This window comes from Bison bison, unplaced genomic scaffold, assembly GCF_000754665.1.
Source record: "Bison bison bison isolate TAMUID 2011002044 unplaced genomic scaffold, Bison_UMD1.0 scf7180017864519, whole genome shotgun sequence".
NCBI lineage: Eukaryota > Metazoa > Chordata > Mammalia > Artiodactyla > Bovidae > Bison > Bison bison.
This window is the reverse complement of record NW_011495072.1, coordinates 10,708,789-10,730,207: the sequence shown is the minus strand read 5'-3', so window position 1 is coordinate 10,730,207 and position 21,419 is coordinate 10,708,789. Positions and strand designations below refer to the sequence as shown.

Sequence of the window (21,419 nt, the reverse complement as noted above, 5' to 3'; positions counted from 1 at the left end):
CAGACTTTGCCAGTTACTGTGTTTTACCAGCTAACTTTGTTTTTGTTTTTGTGGCTTTCTTCCCCCTTTAGGCTGTATCAGCTCTCCAAAGCTGGGAAGCTCTGTGTTCCGGCCATGAACGTCAATGATTCTGTTACCAAACAGAAGTTTGATAACTTATACTGCTGCCGAGAATCCATTTTGGATGGGTAGGTTGAAACGTATAATTATTCAGATTTGTAGGAGATAAATTTGGGTTGGGTTATAATGTTAGTCTGATATCATTCCAGTTTTGCCCCCTGGTCTTCCAGTGGCTTTAAAAGTTTGTTAGAGGGGTTCTATCTCATACTGAGTCCAGCCTGCTTCTAGTTGAAGTTTTCATGGGGCGTTGCCCCACACTTACTTTCAGAGGGACTGTGTTTCAGCTAATAATGTTTGAGTTGAGCCCTTGTCTATTTCCACAGCCTGAAGAGGACCACAGATGTAATGTTTGGTGGGAAACAAGTGGTAGTGTGTGGCTATGGTGAGGTAAGTAGCTGGGTCTCAGTGTCTGCCTTTTCACAGGCTTGTTACAAATGTTGAGTGAAGATTTGTGTTGTCAGTGTAGAGTACTGATAGAGTTTTTTTTTTTTTTTTTTTTTTTTTTACCTGTGGCGGATTCATTTTGACTGATAGAGTTTAAAATATGCTTTTAGACAAAGTATCTCAAAATTGTAGTAAAAGTCCTTTATTCACACTTACAAATACAGACATAGGGAATGAATTAAGTGACGATTAATCAAGTTTTCCTAGAATAAGAATCTGAAGGTAACCTTCAGACCAAGCTGCTCTTCCTTGGTCCATTTCCCTGATGGTGATACTTTCATTTCCTTTATCTCTTTTACTGTCCCAGTCTCCAGCCTTTGCTATGAAATGTCTGCTAAATCACTTCTCTGATCACAGTATAATCAGGATCAGTTTCTCCTCTGCTTGGATTGGAGCATCTTTGCAAGGATTTGCTAGATGATTGATGGGTTTAGGGAGGTTAATTCCCATCTCCCAGAGAGCCTATCTGCCCAAATGTGTGTGTGCTGTGCTCAGTTACTCAGTAGTCATGTCCAACCCTTTGGACTATAGCCCACCAGGCTCCTGTGTCCGTGGGATATTCAGGCAGGAGTACAGGAGTGGATAGCCATTCCCTTCTCCAGCAAGAGTACTAAAATGCGTTGCCATTTCTTACTCCAGGGGAATCTCACAAACCAGGGATCGAACCTGCATCTCCTGCATTGCAGGTGGATCCTTGACCGCTGAGCCGTCAGGGAAACCCATCCTAAATACCCACGCCTTAGTGTACCTGACTTCTGTTTTACGTCTGCAGGTGGGAAAGGGCTGCTGTGCTGCTCTCAAGGCCCTTGGAGCAATTGTCTATATCACGGAAATTGACCCCATCTGTGCTCTGCAGGCCTGGTAAGAACAGAGTGGGAATACCATTAGATTGGCTCCAGGTACTTTGTATTTCCAAGAGTTTGTGATTGATTGTATTAACTAGTCCTTGGGAAAATTCCTCAAAGGAGGAGACAGCTATGATTGCTCTGTTCTCTGCATTGTAATCATAGGGCATTCATAGAGCTTCTTGGTATTTTCCCTTCCTGGATGGAATCTTGGGCAGTCTGAAGAGGCCAGTGTGTATCTCTTAGCACAGCTTATCACTTATCATTCCAGTGAGGTAGCCCTAGATCTAACTTCAGAAACAAATTTGCCTCATTTTGTGACCAGCTTCTGTCCTACTCTTACTCATAGTATTCCTTCCTTTTCTTCCAGCATGGATGGGTTCAGGGTGGTAAAGCTAAATGAAGTCATCCGGCAAGTTGATGTTGTAATAACTTGCACAGGTGAGTGTCAGAGCTTTGTGTTAGTCACTCAGTCATGTCTGACTCTTTGTGACCCCATGACTGTAACCTGCTAGGCTCTTCTGTCCATGGAATTCTCTAGGCAAGAATACTGGAGTGGATAGCCATTCCCCTCTCCAGGGGATCTTCCCGACCCAGAGATGGAACCCAGGTCTCCTGCACTGCAGGGAATTTCTTTCCTGTCTGAGCCATCAGGGAAGCCCAGCAGTGCTTTGGTATACATGAAAGAGTATTAACTGAGGTTAAATCTTGAATGTGATCTAGTTGACTTTCATATAAAGTAGGTAAGACCTGTGTCCTACATAAAAGTCTGAGAACTAGAGTAAGCAGTCAGAACCTTAACATATTTTCCAGAACAAAGAGCCTTTTTCCTTGATGTCTTTATGTACTGCTTAATCTTAAAATGAAATAACTGAACCTAAAGAGCTGTTATGCAACACACACTTCTTTGCTTGCAGTGTATACATGCTCTTCAGTGCCAGGAGTTCTTTCCCATGTTTTAACTGAAAGTCAGTCAGTACCTTTCCCCCACAGGATTTCTTTCCTCAGCTACTCTATTTTACTTTTAGGAAATAAGAATGTAGTGACACGGGAGCATTTGGATCGCATGAAAAACAGTTGTATCGTATGCAATATGGGCCACTCAAACACAGAAATTGATGTGGTAAGGTTTCTCTTACCTGTTACTAGACCTTTTTTCCTTTTTCCATTATAGCCAGTCAACTGTGCTCTCTTCCTTTCAGACCAGCCTCCGCACTCCTGAGCTGACATGGGAGCGAGTACGTTCTCAGGTGGATCATGTCATCTGGCCGGATGGCAAACGTGTCGTCCTTCTGGCAGAGGTGCACATACTGTAGGGTTCGGGCAGCACAGCAGTGTGCTTAGCACCCTTGGGGGAGGGGCGGCAGGGTAAACATATTCGGCCTGTTGTTCCCTGAGCTCTATCTTTGGATAGAAGTATATTTCTCAAATATAGTCTGGTTCCCAAAATAGAATCACTCCCTGACCACAACTGATTCATTAGTGTGTCAGATTCAGATGGACTTACAGAAAATAAGATAAAACCTAGAGTCCTGATTTGGAACTGTACTTCTACCAGCTGAGTTGAGAGGGGTATAAAGTCCTTTCTTGCATTTGCGTGGCTTTCGTGATGTGACAGGGATCACACAACTCACCCCAGGGCTCTGTTTCAACATTTCAGGGTCGTCTGCTCAATCTGAGCTGCTCCACGGTCCCTACCTTTGTTCTGTCCATCACAGCTACAACACAGGTACGTGACAGAACATCAGCCTGGCCTGCACTGAGATGCCTGGATCTGGGCCTAGACCGAGTTCCAGTGCGAGCGTGGCCTCCTGGGTTCTTAGCAACCTGTTTTCTTCAAGTTACAAGTTGTCAAGTATAGAAAATAATCGTTAGGTAGAGTCAGTATTTGTGTTCCTTTGCATTAACTATTTTCATTAGGAATACAGTGTTCCAGCGTAGTTGTATGTAGTCTGTTCTTTTATTAGGAACTAAGCAAAAACACCAATAAATCCTCTTATGATGTGTCCTGGTGTTTATTACAATCGAAGTCCTGGATGCTGCTGCTGTGGTAGTTCACTAAGTACTTACCCCAAGACCCTGTTAAACCTACTTTTATTTTAATGTCCCTAAGAAGTGTTTTTGTGTTTTCTGACCCACTTTTGCCTTAGGCTTTGGCACTGATAGAACTCTATAATGCGCCTGAGGGACGATACAAACAAGATGTATACTTGCTCCCTAAGAAAATGGGTGAGTGGAAAGAGAAACCTGTGTTGACCCCTAGATGTTGGGTGGTTTGGTAAAATGAGTATCATGAAAAGCATTGGATTTAGAGTCAGGATTATAATCCCTGTGCTGGCACTTAATGGTTTTCGGACCTCAGGACAAGTTCTAATCTCCATGAGCCTCAGTTTCTTTATCGGTAAGGTGAGAATACGTACATTGCAAAATTGTAGCAAGAAATACAGCTAATGAGTAAAGGTGCTTCAGCACAGTGGTTTAGGGTAGATGCTCTTATATCCCAAGTAGTTTTTGAAGTTCAGTAAACTTAACTACCACTGATTACAGCCCGGGACCAAAATGGAAGAAACAGAAACCAAATACAGGTTTTATTGTCCATCCTCTGTGAAACATGTAAGCAGTCTCCTGTCATTCCAGCGGTCAGCTGTGCTGTATTTACATGACACAATGCATCATCTTTAGATGCTTACCTTTCCAGATATGATGCCAATCTCCCCTCTCATTCGTCAGCCCAAACCCCTGTCCTCTTAAAGCTAAAAACCACCTTATTCTTGTCCCCTCCAGCAGCTTCCTTCTGATTGCTATTTGGTTTTTAATTAATATTCATAAAGGTAAAAGCCCAGGAAGCTTATCTATGGAAAACTAATATAGTTGTGCCAGCTGCCTTAGAAATCTGTGATCCAAAGATTTGAAGCCATTATGGATCTTACCCTAAGTAAATGTTGATGACTAATTCTTTTGAGCTCGCTAGGATCCACCTTGACTCTGAATTTGACTATAATTCAGCTAAGGAAATTGCTGCAGGAAGGTGAGGGTAGTCCGTGGTATGTTGGCCATTGAGGTGAACCCAGAAGCTTTGCCAGAGAAGAATGGGGCGGTACAAGTTGCCGTACCACCCTAGCAAATGGCTTTCTTAATACATTCTGGTTGTACTGAAAGATACCTTAAAGACAACTTTGAGTGTTTTTTTTAATTAGGTGAGTATTCCAAGTTAGATTCTTTCAGTGTTATTCCAAGCCTTGTCCTCTCTCTCAGAAAGCTTCAGATGAAGTAATGGGAGGTTATGCCCTGAGAGGCATATTTTATATGGAGTCTGCTCCCTGCTGCTTTGTTCTTCTTAGATGAGTACGTTGCCAGCTTGCACCTGCCATCATTTGATGCCCACCTGACAGAGCTGACAGATGACCAAGCAAAATATCTGGGACTCAACAAAAATGGGCCATTCAAACCCAATTATTACAGGTAACTTGGGGGAAAGTAAATGAAAAGATGTTGTCCCTGATATTATGCCAAGCAGACTTTTCTAAATAGTAGTATAGCTGATTTTGAAATATACAAGAACTCTGTCCCACACTAAAAAGTAAACAGAAAAAGTATTTATCTAGTAGTAAATGTAAAGAAGTCAGCATTTTCTAAAATTTTGGAGCTTGAGCCTTCCCCTCAGAGATTCTGATAGAGTTAGTCTAGAATGGGGCCCAGGCTTATTTTGTAAAACTTCTTCAGATTATTCTAACATATTGTCACATTGAAAATCACTGACTTATTAGGGAGCAGGAGAGAAAGCTAGAGATGGCATTGTTGGAAATCCTGTGGAAGTACAGTGAGAAATGATCCGTGGGGAATGACTGCAGGAATCCCTGGCCTGTGCGAGGGAAGACCCTGGAGAGTGTTCTCTGTTTTTGATTCTTCTCTTGGAACTCTCATGTGGAAGACACAAGTGCTAACCAGTCACTCTTTCTTTACAGATACTAATGGACCATATTACCAAGGACCAGAACACATGAACCACACAATTCTAAAAGAAATATTTTTTAAAATAACTTTTATTTTCTTCTTAATCCTTTCCTTTTGATTTTTTTTTTCCTATAATTTCTTTCTTGTTTTTTTTTTTCATCTCATTATCCAAGTTCTACAGACCACGCAGGAACTTGCTTCATGGCTCTTTAGATGAAACTGAGATTAAAGATTTCTCACCCTAGTCACTAAAGAAGGATTTTACTCTCCCAGCCCAGAAAGGTGATCCTTTCTTTTGCATTTCTGGGGACTTAATAGTCTTAATTGGGTACCTTATTAACAGGAGACGCTAAGGTACCGTCTGTGTGGAACAATCTGCAATGTCTAAATTGCCTTAAAAGAGCCCATTTCTCAGCTGCTGGAATCAGTGCTCTTTCACTTCTTCAGAGGAGCAGGGATGGTACCTACCAGGCAGGTAGGTTAGATGTAGGTGGTGCATGTTAATTTCCCCTAGATGTTCCAAGCCCTGTTTCCTGTGTAAAGGTGGTATGTTTGGTTCAGAGATGTGTACTAGTGAGTGTTGCTTGTTAAGATCCAGTAGGCCCACTTGGATTTAGTACAGCCCTTCCTCCGCTTCCCACCAGACCTCTCATTTTCCAGGTTTTTAACCAGACTATTCTGTTCAGTTGAATTTTGTCCCCTAGCATTTATTTCTGTTTCTGTTTTAGGGTTTTTTGTTTGTTTTTTAAGTAAGAAAAACGTTTAGTCTTAATATTGAGGAGCTGCTTGAGTGATTAGTTATTATCAGTTTATCTTTTGAACCTTTGGAGCGAAAAGTGCAGAGTTGAGTCTAGAGAAATGCTGATTTCAAACTCTGATAATCCCAGTTTCTAGCCCATAGTTCATAGCATCAATGAACTGAGGCCATAATAGCGGATTTTATCAGCTCTGCCCATCAGCTTGTGCTGGAAGCAAATTTCTTGAGTCATTAGTCAGTATATAGCACTGAACTCTCTTTAAGAGCAAATTTCTGATCAGCTGTGCTTCTGCAATTTAAAATATTTAAAGGGAGATAGGTGTGGATGGGAGGAGGAAGGCTAAATTGGGCCAGGGCGAAGGAAATCGGCTCTGTTTAACTTGTCTGGGACATTAGGCCCCATATAACTTTAGTTTTACAGAAGTAGTACCACTTTTGATTTACACGTGACACAGAAAATGTATGAACTGAGACCTCAAAGGGCAGTTTGTGCATAGAGTAATCGGTATGTCCTGGCTCACACTCTGTAAGAATCCCCAGAAAGGCTCTTAGAAATCAGAAAGATGATGTATTCCCCTGCCATGAACCCTGCTTACCAGCATTTCTGCATGGTCAGATGAGCTTTATGCTCATGAGCTTTAAGTGCATAATTATCCAGGATTCTAAATCCTCAACTTGTTGTAGCTTGTGATCCTTCAAAGTTGGGTCAGGCATTAGTGCTAGATACTAGAAATTTTCATTTCCCTGTTGCTATTGATCAGAGAGACAGGCATTAATTAAAAACAGAAATATAAGAAAGGAAAGCTTCCACCCTGTGACTTCCTATCAGGGGACAGTGATCTTGCCAAAAATTTTTTCCCTTTCTTTTTTCTCCCTACCCTTCCCACTCCTTGCCAATGCAACCATGCTTTCTTCTTTGTAGATGCTAAGAGTTTAAGCCCTTTTCCCAGGGCATTTAACCAGCCAATCAGAACAGCACATCCTTTAGGGGAGATAACCTGGCCAACAGTGGTATCCATCATGTCAGCTCTGCTAGAGGGATGGGGCTCAGGTCCTGCTGCCCTCTGGCCTGCCCCCTGCTCCCATATCTATTACTGTGTCCATAGGAATACTCGGTAAGGGCTCCGTCTCTGTCAAGCCATGTAACAAAGGACACTGTGGGAAAATGTCTGGCATCAGAGGGAGCATGTGGAGAGCAACTTAGGAGGAACAAGTTTATTTTGTATTGAATGATTTTTAATGAATGCAATATTAATCCTTGCAGATGAGCAATAATCATTAAAGTCAATTAAAATGATAAGACCTTATTGGAATCCTGTGTCATTCTTGGTTGAACAACACCTTCATTTAGAATCTGTTTTCCAAGATGAGAGAAATCATGGGTCAGTTAGCAATATCTAAGAGATTTTTTAGGACCTAGTATGTAGAGGAAGAGGCTAGATGCAGAGTTCCTCAGTAATATCTTAAATTTGTGTCTGCTCTGTGCCCAGCATTGGGCCTGCACACTTTCACTTTAACTTCGTTCCTGCACCTTGCTGCCTAAAATTCAGGCCTCCTCAGATACACAGTCCCCTTCATAAGACCCTGTACCTAATTCTTAAAAAATGCCTCCAAAGTTACATAAGCTTTAGCCCATCCCCACCCCACACCATACCTGTATCCATCTCTGAAGTAGTCTCCATATTTTCTGATTTAACAGTGTATCTGTTAATATTGTTCAAAAGTAATACCCTTTCTATTTTATTAAACTGATCCCAGTGTTGATTTTGCAGTGCAGATTGGTAAAATGAGTGTTTTTAGTTCTGCAAGGTTTTATCCATGCAAATAAATCCAAATATAAGATAAACTTCATGTTGCGTAGAGTTAAACTTTTAAAAAAAACTGTTTCCTGAATCTGATAACTTTATAAAAAGTTTATTATGATGGGAAAATATTTGAAAATTAAGTGTTTGAATATAAAGAATTTAAATGAACTGTTGACTGTGCAGTTTTATAAAATTAATTCTTCAACGTGTCTTTTATTGCTTTCTATGCGCTAGGATCTGTTTTAAATATTCGGGATACAAGTGAAACGAGGAGCTCTTCCTTTACCCACAGTTCAGCATTAGGTAGGGCTGCTATCCAAATGGGTTCCCAGCCTGGGATATGTGGGTGAGAGCTGGTATGTGGCCTAGTGCTGGGAGTCTCCCTGCACTTGGGGTGGGGAGGACAGCCATGCAGGAAAGGGATGGCAATGTTGGAGTGTGTAGGAACAGGGAACTTGATTAAACCAGAAGAAATGCTAAGGCTATTGGAAGCCAGCTATCTGATTTTTAGAGGAGTTGTTAGAAAGGGAAAAGACTAGAACAAACTCTAGTGTTGAGTTTGAATAGGAGCTACAGGGTTTTGGTGTGAACTCATGAATTTCAGCATAAAGAAATAGGGGAATGGGTGTTTGTACAAACATTCCCTGGCTCTGTCTACTAAGTGAGCCTTGGAGCAGCAGTTCCCCTCTTCCTCCAGTGCACTGCATGCTCTAGCATCCAGATTCAAGCATTACATTCTCCACTTAAAGGAGTGAGGACTCTGGAGAAATGGCTGATTCTATGGCTGTGCAGAAGTACATGAAGAGCAGGAAAGCAAGGAAGTACTCAAAAAATGATTGCATGTCAAAAGGACACAGAAACCGATATTTAAGGGCAAATCTGGAAAAATCTGAGCACCCAAGTAATGGTTTATAAAGCACTGAATAGAAGAAACTATATACTGATATAAATGAATCAGTTTAATAATAAAGAATGAGATATATAAGTAATTTCAGAGCACTTCTCCATAAAATACTTCTTAACACATTATTGACCAGAGACATATTAATATGCCTTTTGTTACCTGAATGTTATTGACCAGAGACGACATCAATACGTTTTACAATTAACATTACCATGCGAAGTTGTTAGAGCTTGAAATTGATCAAGGGTTCATTATACAACTTAACAATTGTCATTATCATTCACATTTTGCTTCATTAGGTTTTTGTTCAAACCTTGTGTATATTATTAACACAAAATTATTACTGTAAAATTTTCAAAAGTGAGACATCATGAACTTTTGAGTGAAGAATTTTTCAGTGAATTTTATGCAGTTTCTTTCTCTGATTGTCCGAGCAGTTTACATACTAGTGTCTTAGAAGATGGTAGTTCTTCAGAATCTAGTTCTGATTCAGACAGTCCTGGCGGGATTCAAATTTCAGTGTCTGTAAATGAAGTTTTGAACACAAACCACACTCATTAGTTTATGTAATGTCTATAGACTACTTCATTCACAATGGCAGAGTTGAGGAGGCACAACCAAATGGCCCACTAAGTCTGAAATAGTCTTCGATGTAAAAACTTTGCTGACCCTAGGCATAAAGGTTATGTTAGGGATAAAGGGAAAGATGTGTCTGAAGGCATTTACTGCTGCTGCTAAGTCGCTTCAGTCATGTCCAACTCTATGACCCTGTGGACTGTAGCCCACCAGCTTCTCTGTGCGTGAGATTTTCCAGGCAAGAATACTGGAGAGGATTGCCATGCCCTCCTCCAGGGGCTCTTCCTGACCCAGGGGTCGAACTTGGATCTCGTGTCTCCCACATTGGCAAGCAAGTGTTTTTTTACCACTAGCACCACCTGGGAAGCCCCCTGAAGGCATTTGACTTGCGTTCTATTAGGTAAGAAGAGGAAGTCTCTGTGACAGCAGAAAATGAGAATGAAAGCATCAGAAAATAGCATTAAAACATCTTCTTTACCATATGTAAAGTTAGATAGCCAGTGGAAATTTGCTGTATGATGCTGGGAGCTCAAATCTAGTGCTCTATGACAACCTAGAGGGGTAGGATGGTGTGGGAGGTGGGAAGGAGGTTCAAGAAGGAGGGGATATACATATACCTATAGACGATTTATGTAAATAGATGTATGGCAGAAATCAACACCGTACTGTAAAGCAATTCTCCAATTAAAAAAGAATACACACCTTTAAATACACATGACATTCTAAAAATAAGAAAATATCAAAGAGTATTCTAGTCTAAGTGCATGCATGGTAAGTTGCTTCAGTCGTGTCTGATTCTTTGTGACCCTATGGGTGTAGCCCACCACGCTTCTCTGTCAAGAGGATTCTCCAGGCAAGAATACTGGAGTAGGTTGCTATTTCCTTCTCCCGGGAATCTCGGACCCAGGGATTGAACCCCTGTCTCCTGCATTGGCAGGCTGATTCTTCACCACTGAGGGACCATAGATTAACTACTTTTTTCTTCCCTGGTAGTTCAGACGGTAAAGAATCTGGGATCAGGAAGTCTCAGCAAACCAATAAAGCAATTTTAAAATATTTTAAGGGATTTCACTGGCTGTCCAATGGTTAAGACTGAACTGCCAAAGCAGGGGAGCACGGGTTTGATCCCTGGTCGGGGAACTAAGATCCCACATAACCACATGGCCGAAAGATAAATAATTTTAAAATTATTAAAAATTTTATGACTCCAATATAGAGTGTGTAATCAATTTGTGTGTGTGTTGGAGAAGACTCTTGAGAGTCCCTTGGACTGCAAGGAGATCCAACCAGTCCATTCTGAAGGAGATCAGCCCTGGGATTTCTTTGGAAGGAATGATGCTAAAGCTGAAACTCCAGTACTTTGGCCACCTCATGTGAAGAGTTGACTCATTGGAAAAGACTCTGATGCTGGGAGGGATTGGGGGCAGGAAGAGAAGGAGACGCCAGAGGATGAGATGGCTGGATGGCATCACTGACTCGATGGACGTGAGTCTGAGTGAACTCCGGGAGTTGGTGATGGACAGGGAGGCCTGGCATGCTACGATTCATGGGGTCGCAAAGAGTCTGACACGACTGAGCAACTGAACTGAACTGAACTGAACTGAATCAATTTTAAGTTGTAATCAATTTTTTGTATATATGCAGTATTGGAAGTTACACAATTGGAACTTTTAATAATGGTATTTTGTTTATTTTTTTTAGTGTTTTTGTTTGTTCTCCACTGCAACCACCAGATGGCAAGTTTTCTCACATTGTCTGGTTGTCGCATAGCATCTCTGGCCAGCAAAGGATAATAGGTTCACAATTCCTTTTATGAAACTCCTGTGTTTTAAAATTGAGAATATTTCAGATTTTTAGGAAATATACAAATATATAATTTATTATGTTACACCTCTTAAGGGGATGTGGAGCAGCATTCCATAGACAAGTTCAGTTCAGTTGCTCAGTCGTGTCTGACTCTCTGCAGCCCCATGGACTGCAGCACAAGAGGCTTCCCTGTCCATCACCAACTCCCAGAGCTTACTCAAACTCATGTCCATTAGGTCGGTGATGCCATCCAACCAACTCATCCTCTGTCGTCCCCTTCTCCTGCCTTCAATCTTTCCCAGCATCAGGGTCTCCCCTCCCCAAATGAAGCCTCCAGAAAAGACCACAGCCTTGGCCAATAGCTGGACTATAACTTCAGGAGAGACCTTGACAAAGACTCTCCACTTGACCAAACTCTAGTCAGGGTCCTCTGGCCTTTCTTCTTGACTAGGCCTTGACCTTGGCCCCATCTTGCGTAGCTTGGTTGTAACAAGGATCCTGCTAGGTCACTTTAGCAAGAATGCCTTCACCCTTGCTATCTGATCATATTCCCCATCCCCTACCCATACTATCTGATCACCCTTGCCTGTCTTCAGCAAGAATTCCCCTACCCTTGATGTCTCCTCTGAGTAACTTTTCACCCACTGACCCCTTCATTGCACTTGTTGGCTACAAATTCCCAGCTGTCTTTGGACAGCTCAACTTGGAGTTGAGCCCCACCTCTCTTGCCTATTCCAGTAGCATTGACACCTATCACAATTGCCCTGAATAAAGTCTTTACATTTTAACAAATGTCAAGAATAATTTTTTTTAACAACCGTGAGCTGGAGACACCCGGCTAAGCCATCCCCAGACTCTTGACCCATAGAACTATGAGATAATAAATGGGTTTGTTGTTGTTTGGTGTGTTTTTGTTGGCTGCATCAGGTCTTAGTTGCAGTGCATAGGCTTAGTAGTCGCAGCTTGTGGGCTTAGTTGCCCCTTGGCATATAGGATCTCAGTTCCCTGACCAGAGATTATTGAACCCGCATCCCTTGAATTGGAAGGCAGACTAAAACCACTGGACCACCAGGAAAGTTGTTTGTCATGGCAGTCTAAACACAGGTTGGAAAAGAATTTCCAGACACAAGGCAGAATGAGAGAATAGAGTTTATTAGAGTGGGTGATGCTGTTACAGCAATGGGCCAGCTAAAATGAGAGCTGATGTTTATCGTGGGCTAGTAGCCAATTTTCATAGCCTCAAGAGAAAATTCCTACTGGAAGGGTAGCATTAGATGATTCGTTAGGGTGCTATATAGGGGGAGTACTGGAGTGGGTGTTTTTGACTAATGGGTCAAGAAGCTGGCTGGCAATGATGAGGGGGCTTTTGGCATCACTGATTCAATGGACGTGAGTCTGAGTGAACTCCGGGAGTTGGTGATGGACAGGGAGACCTGGCGTGCTGCGATTCATGGGGTCGCAAAGAGTCGGGCAGGACTGAGCGACTGAACTGAACTGAACAAAGGGGATTAGTCAGTGTCAGAGGTGACCTTGGTTCTGGGCTCCACGTCTATGTCTTTGGCACAAAGCCTCACACCTGTGGCCTTGGGATAGGACTCCACAGTGTTGTTTTAATCCTCTGTTAGAGTAATTTGCTACACAGAACTAGAAACTAATGTGTGGTGTATCCTGGATACTGTGATGCACTGCTCAAAATCCCCCTCCAGGACTGCCGCTCTTATTCTACTACCAGGAAAGCTGGCTGCTAGTAGTTCACAGATGTATGAATGTGAAGCACCTTGCCCAGTATCTGACACCCTATAGACACACTGCTGCTGCTGCTGCTGCTAAGTTGCTTCAGTCGTGTCCGACCCTGTGCGACCCCATAGATGGCAGTCCACCAGGCTCCTCTGTCCCTGGGATTCTCCAGGCAAGAATACTGGAGTGGGTTGCCATTTCCTTCTGCAATGCGTGCATGCATACTAAGTCGCTTCAGTCATGTCCGACTCTGTGCCATCCCACAGACAGCAGCCCAGCAGGCTCCTCTGGCCACGGATTCTCCAGGCAAAAATACTGGAGTGGGTTGCCATTTCCTTCTCCAATTTAATCATTAAGTCATGTCTAACTCTTTGGAACCGCATGGACCATAGCCCACCAGGCCCCTCTGTCTATGGGATTTCCCAGGCAAGAATACTGGAGTGGGTTGCCATTTACTTCTCCAATTTAATCATTAAGTCATGTCTCTTTGGAACCCCATGGACCATAGCCCACCAGGCCCCTCTGTCTATGGGATTTCCCAGGCAAGAGTACTGGAGTGGGGTGCCATTTCCTTCTCCTCTATAGACACACAGTATGTGCCAGTTTCCTTCTACAGAGCCCAGCTGGAACAACTACTGTTTTTACAGTACCTACAATGCTATAATAGCTCACGCTTGAAATTTCATTTCCTCTGGTTTCTTGAACCATGACCGCTTCTGGTAAAGGAAGGGCCTTCTCATCATAGGCATCACCTCTTGGTAATAAAAATAATTCTCTTTTGAAAACAATGATTTATTATTTTTAAAAAAGGTTTCCCATAAATTAGCTCATTTGATCCATAGCCTCAGAGAGAGGTGGTATTATCCTCATTTTGTAGGTGCGGAAAGAAGATTGGAAATTCATCAAGGCACTTCTGCAACTTCTACCCTCTACTGACTGAATTGTCCTTCTCTGAAAGTGTCTTAGCCAGTGAGGGAGGGGGAGTTCATCAGCTCTGCTTCAGCTTCTTCACACTGGAGATTCCTTTTCCTACCAAATGCTACAGTTCAAGGAGTTTTTCCCAGGGTGGAGTGAGTACTCTCTGGAACTCAAAAGTGGTACTAATTTAAGTAGCTCTCCAATTTAGAATTCTTGTGTTAGTCACAGCTTGGAGATCCTGCTTTCATTCAGGAAATATTTCCACACAACCTGGGACAATTCTTATTTTTTTTAAAAAAAGGCATGTTACTTCTCAATATTGAGTTTAAGCAAGCAAGAAAAACTGAAACAACCCATATATTTATCAACAGGTGATTGGATAAACAATGGAATTCTATTTATGTACTATTGATATCAGGCAACAAGATGAATGAATTTCAAAATAATTACGTTGAGTGAAAGAATCCAGACAAAAAAGAATGCATATGGTATGATTCTGTTATTGTAAAACTGTAGAGAATGCAAACTAATCGGTAGCGTCAGAAAACTTAACAGTGGTTAACTGGGAATGGGAGAGGGACCCAGGACTGAATAGGAGAGGATTACCAAGAAAATTTCTGGGGGTGATGGAAACTTTTTTTATACTTTGGCTGCACTGGGTCTTTGTTGCTGTGCTATCTTTAACTGTGGTGACCAGGGGCTGTTTCTAGTTTTGGTGTGCAGAGTTCTCTTTGTGGTGGCTTCTCTTTGCTGTGGAGCATGGCTCTAGGGCATGTGGGATTCAGCAGTTTTGGTGCACAGGCTTAATCCCCCCGCAGCATATGGGATCTTCCCAGACCAGGGATCTGAACCCATCTCCCCCAGATTCTTAACCACTGGACCACCAGGGAAGTTCTTGTCTTGAATATGGTCATGATTTTATGTGTTTATGCATATGTCAAAACATATCAAATTGTATACTTCAAACATATGTGGTTTATTGTACATAAATTATACCTCAAAAAATAGCACCTTAATAATAAAATTTTCAAAAACACAGAAAAGTATAAAGAAGGAAATGAAAATAATGTAAGTTTCTACCATCTAGAAATTAAACCTACTACAATTTTGTGTATTTCCTTCCAGTCTTTTTTTCTATACACACATACAAACACAAGCACAATGAGAACCAACTGTACATTCAATTATATCATAAGTATTTTCCTATGCCCCTAAAAATTCTTACTATTAAACATAAATAATGACTTCTCCTTAGTCAATCTTTTGCTTGCCCCATTACTTACTTGGCTGTTTTCTTTCTTTCTTTTTTTTTTTAACTTAGCTGTTTTCTTATTGACTATTTTTCAAATTAGGTTGTACCAACTTTACACTATTGAAAATATCACTGCCCGGAAAATCATCAGACAATATCTTTGCCTAAAGTTTTATCTCCTTAGAACTTATCACTAAATGTGGAATTACTGGGACTTTCCTGGTGGTCCAATGCTTAAGAATCCGCCTTCCAATGCAGGAGACGCAGGTTCAATCCCTGGTTGGGAAACTAAGACGCCATACTTTGGGGTGTAACTAAGCCAGCGTGCCACAACTGCTGAACCCTTGCACCAAAACTAGAGAAGCCCCTGTGCTACAAGGACCCAGTGCAGCCAAAAACAATAAAACAATTTTTTAGAAGTGGAATTACTAAATCAAAATATCCTTTATTCTGAATGTAGCTGAAATAGTGTACTGTTTAAAGGTCTAAATTTTTCCCCAGGTGATACAACTTGTGGTAATTAAGTCTTGGAACTTGATCAAAGCTTCTAAGCTTTTGGTCAGTCTTAGAACGTGACCAAACTGTGGTCACTGAAACTAGATGTCAGGTGTTCGGTTGTGCGGAGTTTGTTGGTATTACCTAAGAATTCTCTCAGCTTTGGTCCTTTTCCTGCAAATTCCTTAGTTTTTCCTATCAGCTTGAACCAGCTCAGCTTGGATGAAATGCTAATTTATAAAATATATTACTGGATTTGAGAAGGAACGGGACCAAAGGACAGGAACATAGGTAGGAGGAAGTACCAACATAGCAGCTTGGGATTTATTATTTTGCAACAAAGACTTTTAAAGCAACTACCAGGTAGAACCTTGGCAGAAATCATATAAGAGTTGCATCACAATGACTTTCCAAGAACTCAGCAGCCAAAATGTAGTTCTGGAGAAACAAGGATAAATAAAACGCTTTTAAGGATTTCACAGCACAGTATCAGGTAATTACTACATATCACCTCTAAGATGTCAAATGGGCATCTCAAACATGACATGTCCAAAACAGACATCCTGATCTTCCTCCAAACCTATTTTCCTCTGACATGTCTATTTTAATAAACAATACAACCACCCACCCAGTTGCTCAAGCCAAAAATTTAGGACTCATCCTTTATTCCTTCCTATCCTGCTGATAGGATTCCAGTCTTTCAGCAAATCTACCTACACAATACAGAAATACCATATCAACCCAATGTTCCAACCTGGCGTAAGACACCATCATTTCCATCTATATAGTCTCTGAACCTGTCCACCCTCACCTACTCTTGCAACACCCCAATCCTTTCTCCAAAAGCAGCAGCAGGTCAACACTTTCTGATGGCTTTCCATTTTACTTAAAATAAAATCCAGACTACTTTCTATGCTTTTCTAGGCCCTATATTTATCTGGCCCCTGCATTTACATGGCCCTCATCTCCTACTGTTCTTCTCCTGGCTCACTCAGTTCCTGCCAAGCCACCTAGGAGGCTCTGGAGTTAGCTGGTCCCTCTGTCTATGTTACCTCCATGGATATTGGTATGGCTCTCCCTCACTTCTTTTAGAACTCATTGAAAATCACTTTCAGCCCCTCCTTTCCTAAGCAGCCTACCTAACATAGCCCAGCTGTACCTCGATCACTGTCACCTTCCAATGCCTTACACTTGTTTTCGTTTCTTCTTAGCACTTGTTTGTGAGCGCATTGTCTGGCTCACTCACAGGCTCTATGTTATAGATCATTTCATTTTTTTCATTAGTGTAGGAACTTGATTTTGTTCCCCACTCTCTCGCACTGCCTGAAGTCTAGGAGACATTCATTAAATGTTTGTTGAATGAATGATTAAAAGAATGTCATAACTGTAATTGTTTCATTGATTTGCTCATTCGTTTCCCACATCTCCCCCACGTGAAGGTAATCTCCATGAAGACTGGGATCGTGTCCATTTTGTTCTCTACAATATCCCGCAAGCTTTGGACAGAGCTGTGAAAGTAACAAGTGCAAAGCGATGTTAAAGGAAAGAGAGGGGTTCCACTAAACTGGCTGAGGGGCTAAGCGAGGCTTTGCAGATAAAACGATCTCTAAACTGGAAACGAAACAGAAACTATAAGAAGGATAAGATTTCACAGAGAAAATCTCGCGAGGTGTTGGGCAGTCAAGATGGCTCTGGCATTGGCCGCCACACTTAATATGGCGACCAGGGCGCGTTCCGGGAGGAATTCACGCGAGAGTTGCATCACAGCCATGGTCAGTGAATCGAGCCGGGGGTGTGGAGCCGCCAAGATGGAGCCGGCAGCCGGCACTCCCGGCCCGCTGATCATGAACAACAAGCAGCCTCAGCCGCCGCCACCTCCGCCGCCTGCAACCGCGCAGCCTCCACCTGGGGCACCGCGGACCGCCGGAGGCCTCCTGCCTGGTGGCAAAGCCCGAGAGTTCAACCGCAACCAGCGAAAAGACTCGGAGGTCAGGAGCTTCGGGGGGCGAGGCTAGCACCAGGCGGGCGGCGGCGGTGGACCCCGGCCCCACTTCGGGGCCGCTTTCGGGTCCAGGCTGGGTTTCCTGGAGGGTTCGGCAGGGGAGTTGTCATTTACAGCGAAAGGAGCTGGAAGCAAGGCAGGCATTCCCGGGGGTCGGAGGCGTGAAGCTGGGGTCCCCGCCCCGAGCTCTGCCGACCGGGAGAACCTCCCGGAGCCGGTGTCGCCTTTTCTGAGGCCCGGGCTGTGGGCGCGGCCTCCGGGCCCCAGCCCCTCGGAAGTCCGCCCCCTGCCCCATTTCTCGGGTGAAGAGTCAGTGATCTGCGTGCGCTCTAGAGGGCGGGGCGGCTACACCCCAGACCCCCTAATCATCTCCAGTTTCTGGTCCTGTAGGTTCCGCGGCGCACGGTGGAGGGCGTGTGTGGGCTGGGAAGGGACTGGCGAGGGTTGGGAAGGCACCTCAGAGAAGGACTGAGCTAATTAATTAGCACTAATAGTATCAATACTACGCGCCTGTAGGTCGCGATGGTTGGAAAGGGGAACAGTCTTATTCTGCTCTGAGCTTAGCCACTGCAGATTCAGGCCACGGTTAGACAGTGCCCGGTGGTTGGTGTGCCCAGTCCGCCCGATGCTGAACTGTTAAAGATCAGAAATAACTTAAACAGGCGTTGGGGCTCAACATCTCTCTTCTTTCGTTAGTGGGCTGTTCCTCCCATTCCGGAGACACCGTAGTCTGGAGCTGACTAGTCACCTCACCCCGAGTTAAAGAATTACTCCCACTGCATTCCATTGTAGAATTCATGAATGAAGACACACACGGTAGCAGCGTTTTAGGGCTTCTTAATCAGCATGTTCCCAGAGCACTTACTAGGAAATTTCTTTCACCTGAGGCTGATTAGCAGTCAGGTGCTTATTAATGAGAAGGCATTTTTTCTTGTCCAGATATAATGTATCAGGTCATACCAGAGTGATGATGCTGTCTTTAGACACCTGAAATCAGTACCTCTCAAGCTCTTGGTTTTTGTTGGCAAGAACAAACATCTGGTCAGACATCAAAATTTGACAAGTTCCAGTCAGGTACACTTTGAGCTTGAAGTGAATTATTTGAAAAAGCAATGAAACCGACCTTTTAGGAGCCCTTGCATGATGGGCTGATTGCACATCAGTGGTGACTTCTTAATAATTTTTCAAGTATGGAGGATTTTTAAAGTGGTAGGGGTGAATCCAGTTTCATCATCAGAAGCATCATAGTTGTTAAATAGTTAACAATTTTCCTAAGTGTTTCCATTAAATGTACTTTCTACCCTTTAATTTCTATATAGATTGAACACATGGAAGGTCATTCAGTGAACACATTTAAGCTGAGAGACCTGTCAAAATCTATTTTCTTAGAAATACTGATAACAGCTCTCTTTTGAGTCAAAGCTGAAATCAGTTGGCTGGGAGCCTGAGGCATGCCTGCAGAACAGGGAGGCAGGTGTTTGATGAGAGCCCACTGTGTGCCACATCATTTTGATTAGTCCTTAAAAAACCTTCAAGATAGATTTTTGTCATGCTCATTGCATAAATGAAGAAACTGAAGCTCAGGAACTTATGAAACTGTGCAGTCTGTTGCCTCTGAATAAGAAGTAGAGTTATTTATGTTATTCATGTTTGAGGGTATGTTTTGTCATTTTGTGGGTGGTCATTGTCTTCCCAAGTAGATTGTAATTAAGCTGAGGACTGCCTTTTTCTTCACCTCTTCTCTTTTCCCAGAACAGGGCTTCCCAGATGGTGTGTTCTCAGTACTCACATATTTCCAGCAGTCAAAAGATTCTTTGCCATAATCTCTCCTATGTGTGGGAGGGAAGCCATTTCTGTTCAGCTGCTGCCTTCTCTGTCAGTTCTTGCTGAAATTTGAGAGAAAGGCAGGAAGACTGAGGGTGTCAATACTTATTTTGTACTGAGCTGTTGATAGCCCACTAGCCAGAAAGAAACAAGGCTTCTAAAATCTTCGTACCATGTGGAATGATCATTTTACTGCATGGAACACATGGAAGCTTTAGTGTTCATTTATCCAACAAGTACTTATTTGAGTATACGCTGTTCATTCGGTCATTCATGCCAAGTACTGTGCTGAGCATTGTGAAATCATTGGTGAGAATGGACACTAAACAGATGCACAGGTGCATGTATAATTACTAGTTATGGTAAGTGACATGAAGGAGTAGTGCAAGGTACTCTGAGAAGGCTTGGTAGGGAGAGCCAAACTAACCCAGAAGACAAAAACGTTGAGATAAAACGTCAGAAAAGTGAAGGCAGTGATGTCCTATAACACAGTGGTGTCTCTGGAAGCATGTGTGTTTGTTCCTTTGGAAAACACTCACGGTGATCTTTTATATAACCCTTTTTTTTCTCAACAGGGCTATTCTGAGTCTCCTGACCTGGAGTTTGAGTATGCTGACACAGACAAGTGGGCTGCAGAACTCTCAGGTAAGGCAGAGGCCTTCTATTACTTGGTCTTTAATAAAATTGAGAGTGAGTGTCATTTTGGAGTTCATTTTATCTCCTAGTTAGTACTAGTAATGATATGTATATATGAAACTTATTATTAGATTCAAGCCCTTCGTATCTCATAACTTTGACTTGTCCTTTACTTTTATGAAACATCTCCGCATGGTCAGCTCAATTGGCTGTGGCCCAGTCCCACTGTGGACATTGATGTTCTTTGGCCATACACAATCCCCCTGACAGTGGTCTCTCCTCGAACAAGGAGTCCTGAGGAATGCCAGTGAGTGGGTCTATCTCTGTGTCCATCTGTTGTTGCCACTGCTGCTCATGTATAGTATGCAATCAGCCTGAGCTGCTTCTCAAGCCTCCATAGTACAGGCCCTGTTCTCATGCCACTTGAGAGAGACATGTTCATGGTGGCAGTTAGCCTTTGGCATAGCATGGTGGGATCAATGCGCATTGGACTGGAAATGCCAGGCTTTATGCCTAGCTGGCATCTGGTTATTGGCCGCAAGGGTAGTCAGCATTCCATTGTGCACATTAGAGCACTGAGACCCCCTTAGTAATTAGATAGCATCATCCAGGAGTCACTATGACTCAGGGACAGAGTTGGGCCTGGAGGCAAACACCTCACCTTCTCTGCTACTTGTGGCCCTGCTATGGGACATCGACATGGAGATGATGACCTTTTTTCTTGACAGAGCTCTATAGCTACACGGAAGGACCAGAATTCCTGATGAATCGAAAATGCTTTGAGGAGGACTTTCGGATGCATGGTGAGACGATTCCCCTCCTTCTTGGCTCCTTTCACCCTGCATCCTGAGAGCTACAGGTTTCTCTTAGTCATCTGAATGACCTCAGTCATCCTGGAGTGGCCTAAAAAGCCTGCTGAACCATGGTTATTCAAGGCTGGATGTGACATGTAGGGTGGGCTTGCAGGTACTCTGGTGGGGGCTTTTCAGAAGTGTGTATCATGGGGGAAGCTTTATGTAATTAAAATTGCACCCAAAATAGCAGTATTTCAACCACACTTCAAATTCATGGGGCAGTGGTGTGACCTCCTCCCTTATGTAAGGAGTAATTTATATTTCTGAGCTTCTGGTCCTGTGGCAGTCCTGAATTTGATGGGTTAATATGGTGTCTGTTCCATTGGGAGGATTTTTCTGGGCTCCAGTCTAAGCAGTCTCTCTCTTGGCAGTGACAGATAAAAAGTGGACCGAGCTGGACACCAACCAGCACCGCACCCACGCCATGAGGCTCCTGGATGGCTTGGAGGTCACTGCCAGGGAGAAGAGGCTCAAGGTGGCAGTGACCTCC

General features: G+C 43.0%; 2 protein-coding genes across 3 annotated transcripts in view; both read left to right on the top strand.

Moving 5' to 3' along the window:
* The window catches only part of AHCYL1 (adenosylhomocysteinase-like 1), a 15,461-nt gene extending 8,034 nt beyond the window's left edge, over positions 1 to 7,427 (top strand). The window contains exons 7-16 of one of the 2 annotated variants that reach the window (XM_010830885.1): positions 72 to 188; positions 444 to 507; positions 1,337 to 1,425; positions 1,780 to 1,850; positions 2,438 to 2,532; positions 2,612 to 2,710; positions 3,070 to 3,138; positions 3,560 to 3,638; positions 4,751 to 4,871; positions 5,375 to 7,427. In XM_010830885.1, coding sequence (XP_010829187.1) covers positions 72 to 188; positions 444 to 507; positions 1,337 to 1,425; positions 1,780 to 1,850; positions 2,438 to 2,532; positions 2,612 to 2,710; positions 3,070 to 3,138; positions 3,560 to 3,638; positions 4,751 to 4,871; positions 5,375 to 5,381 — 811 coding nt within the window. In that variant the 3' untranslated portion in view covers positions 5,382 to 7,427. Of the gene's footprint in view, positions 1 to 71; positions 189 to 443; positions 508 to 1,336; positions 1,426 to 1,779; positions 1,851 to 2,437; positions 2,533 to 2,611; positions 2,711 to 3,069; positions 3,139 to 3,559; positions 3,639 to 4,750; positions 4,876 to 5,374 lie in introns of those variants that run through there. The other variant, XM_010830886.1, reaches the window with a different exon arrangement.
* Positions 7,428 to 17,388: 9,961 nt separating this feature from the next.
* The window catches only part of STRIP1 (striatin interacting protein 1), a 19,359-nt gene continuing 15,328 nt past the window's right edge, over positions 17,389 to 21,419 (top strand). Inside the window, exons 1-4 of the mRNA XM_010830884.1 lie at positions 17,389 to 17,601; positions 20,015 to 20,084; positions 20,804 to 20,878; positions 21,301 to 21,410. Coding sequence (XP_010829186.1) covers positions 17,422 to 17,601; positions 20,015 to 20,084; positions 20,804 to 20,878; positions 21,301 to 21,410 — 435 coding nt within the window. The 5' untranslated portion in view covers positions 17,389 to 17,421. The remainder of the gene's footprint in view (positions 17,602 to 20,014; positions 20,085 to 20,803; positions 20,879 to 21,300; positions 21,411 to 21,419) is intronic.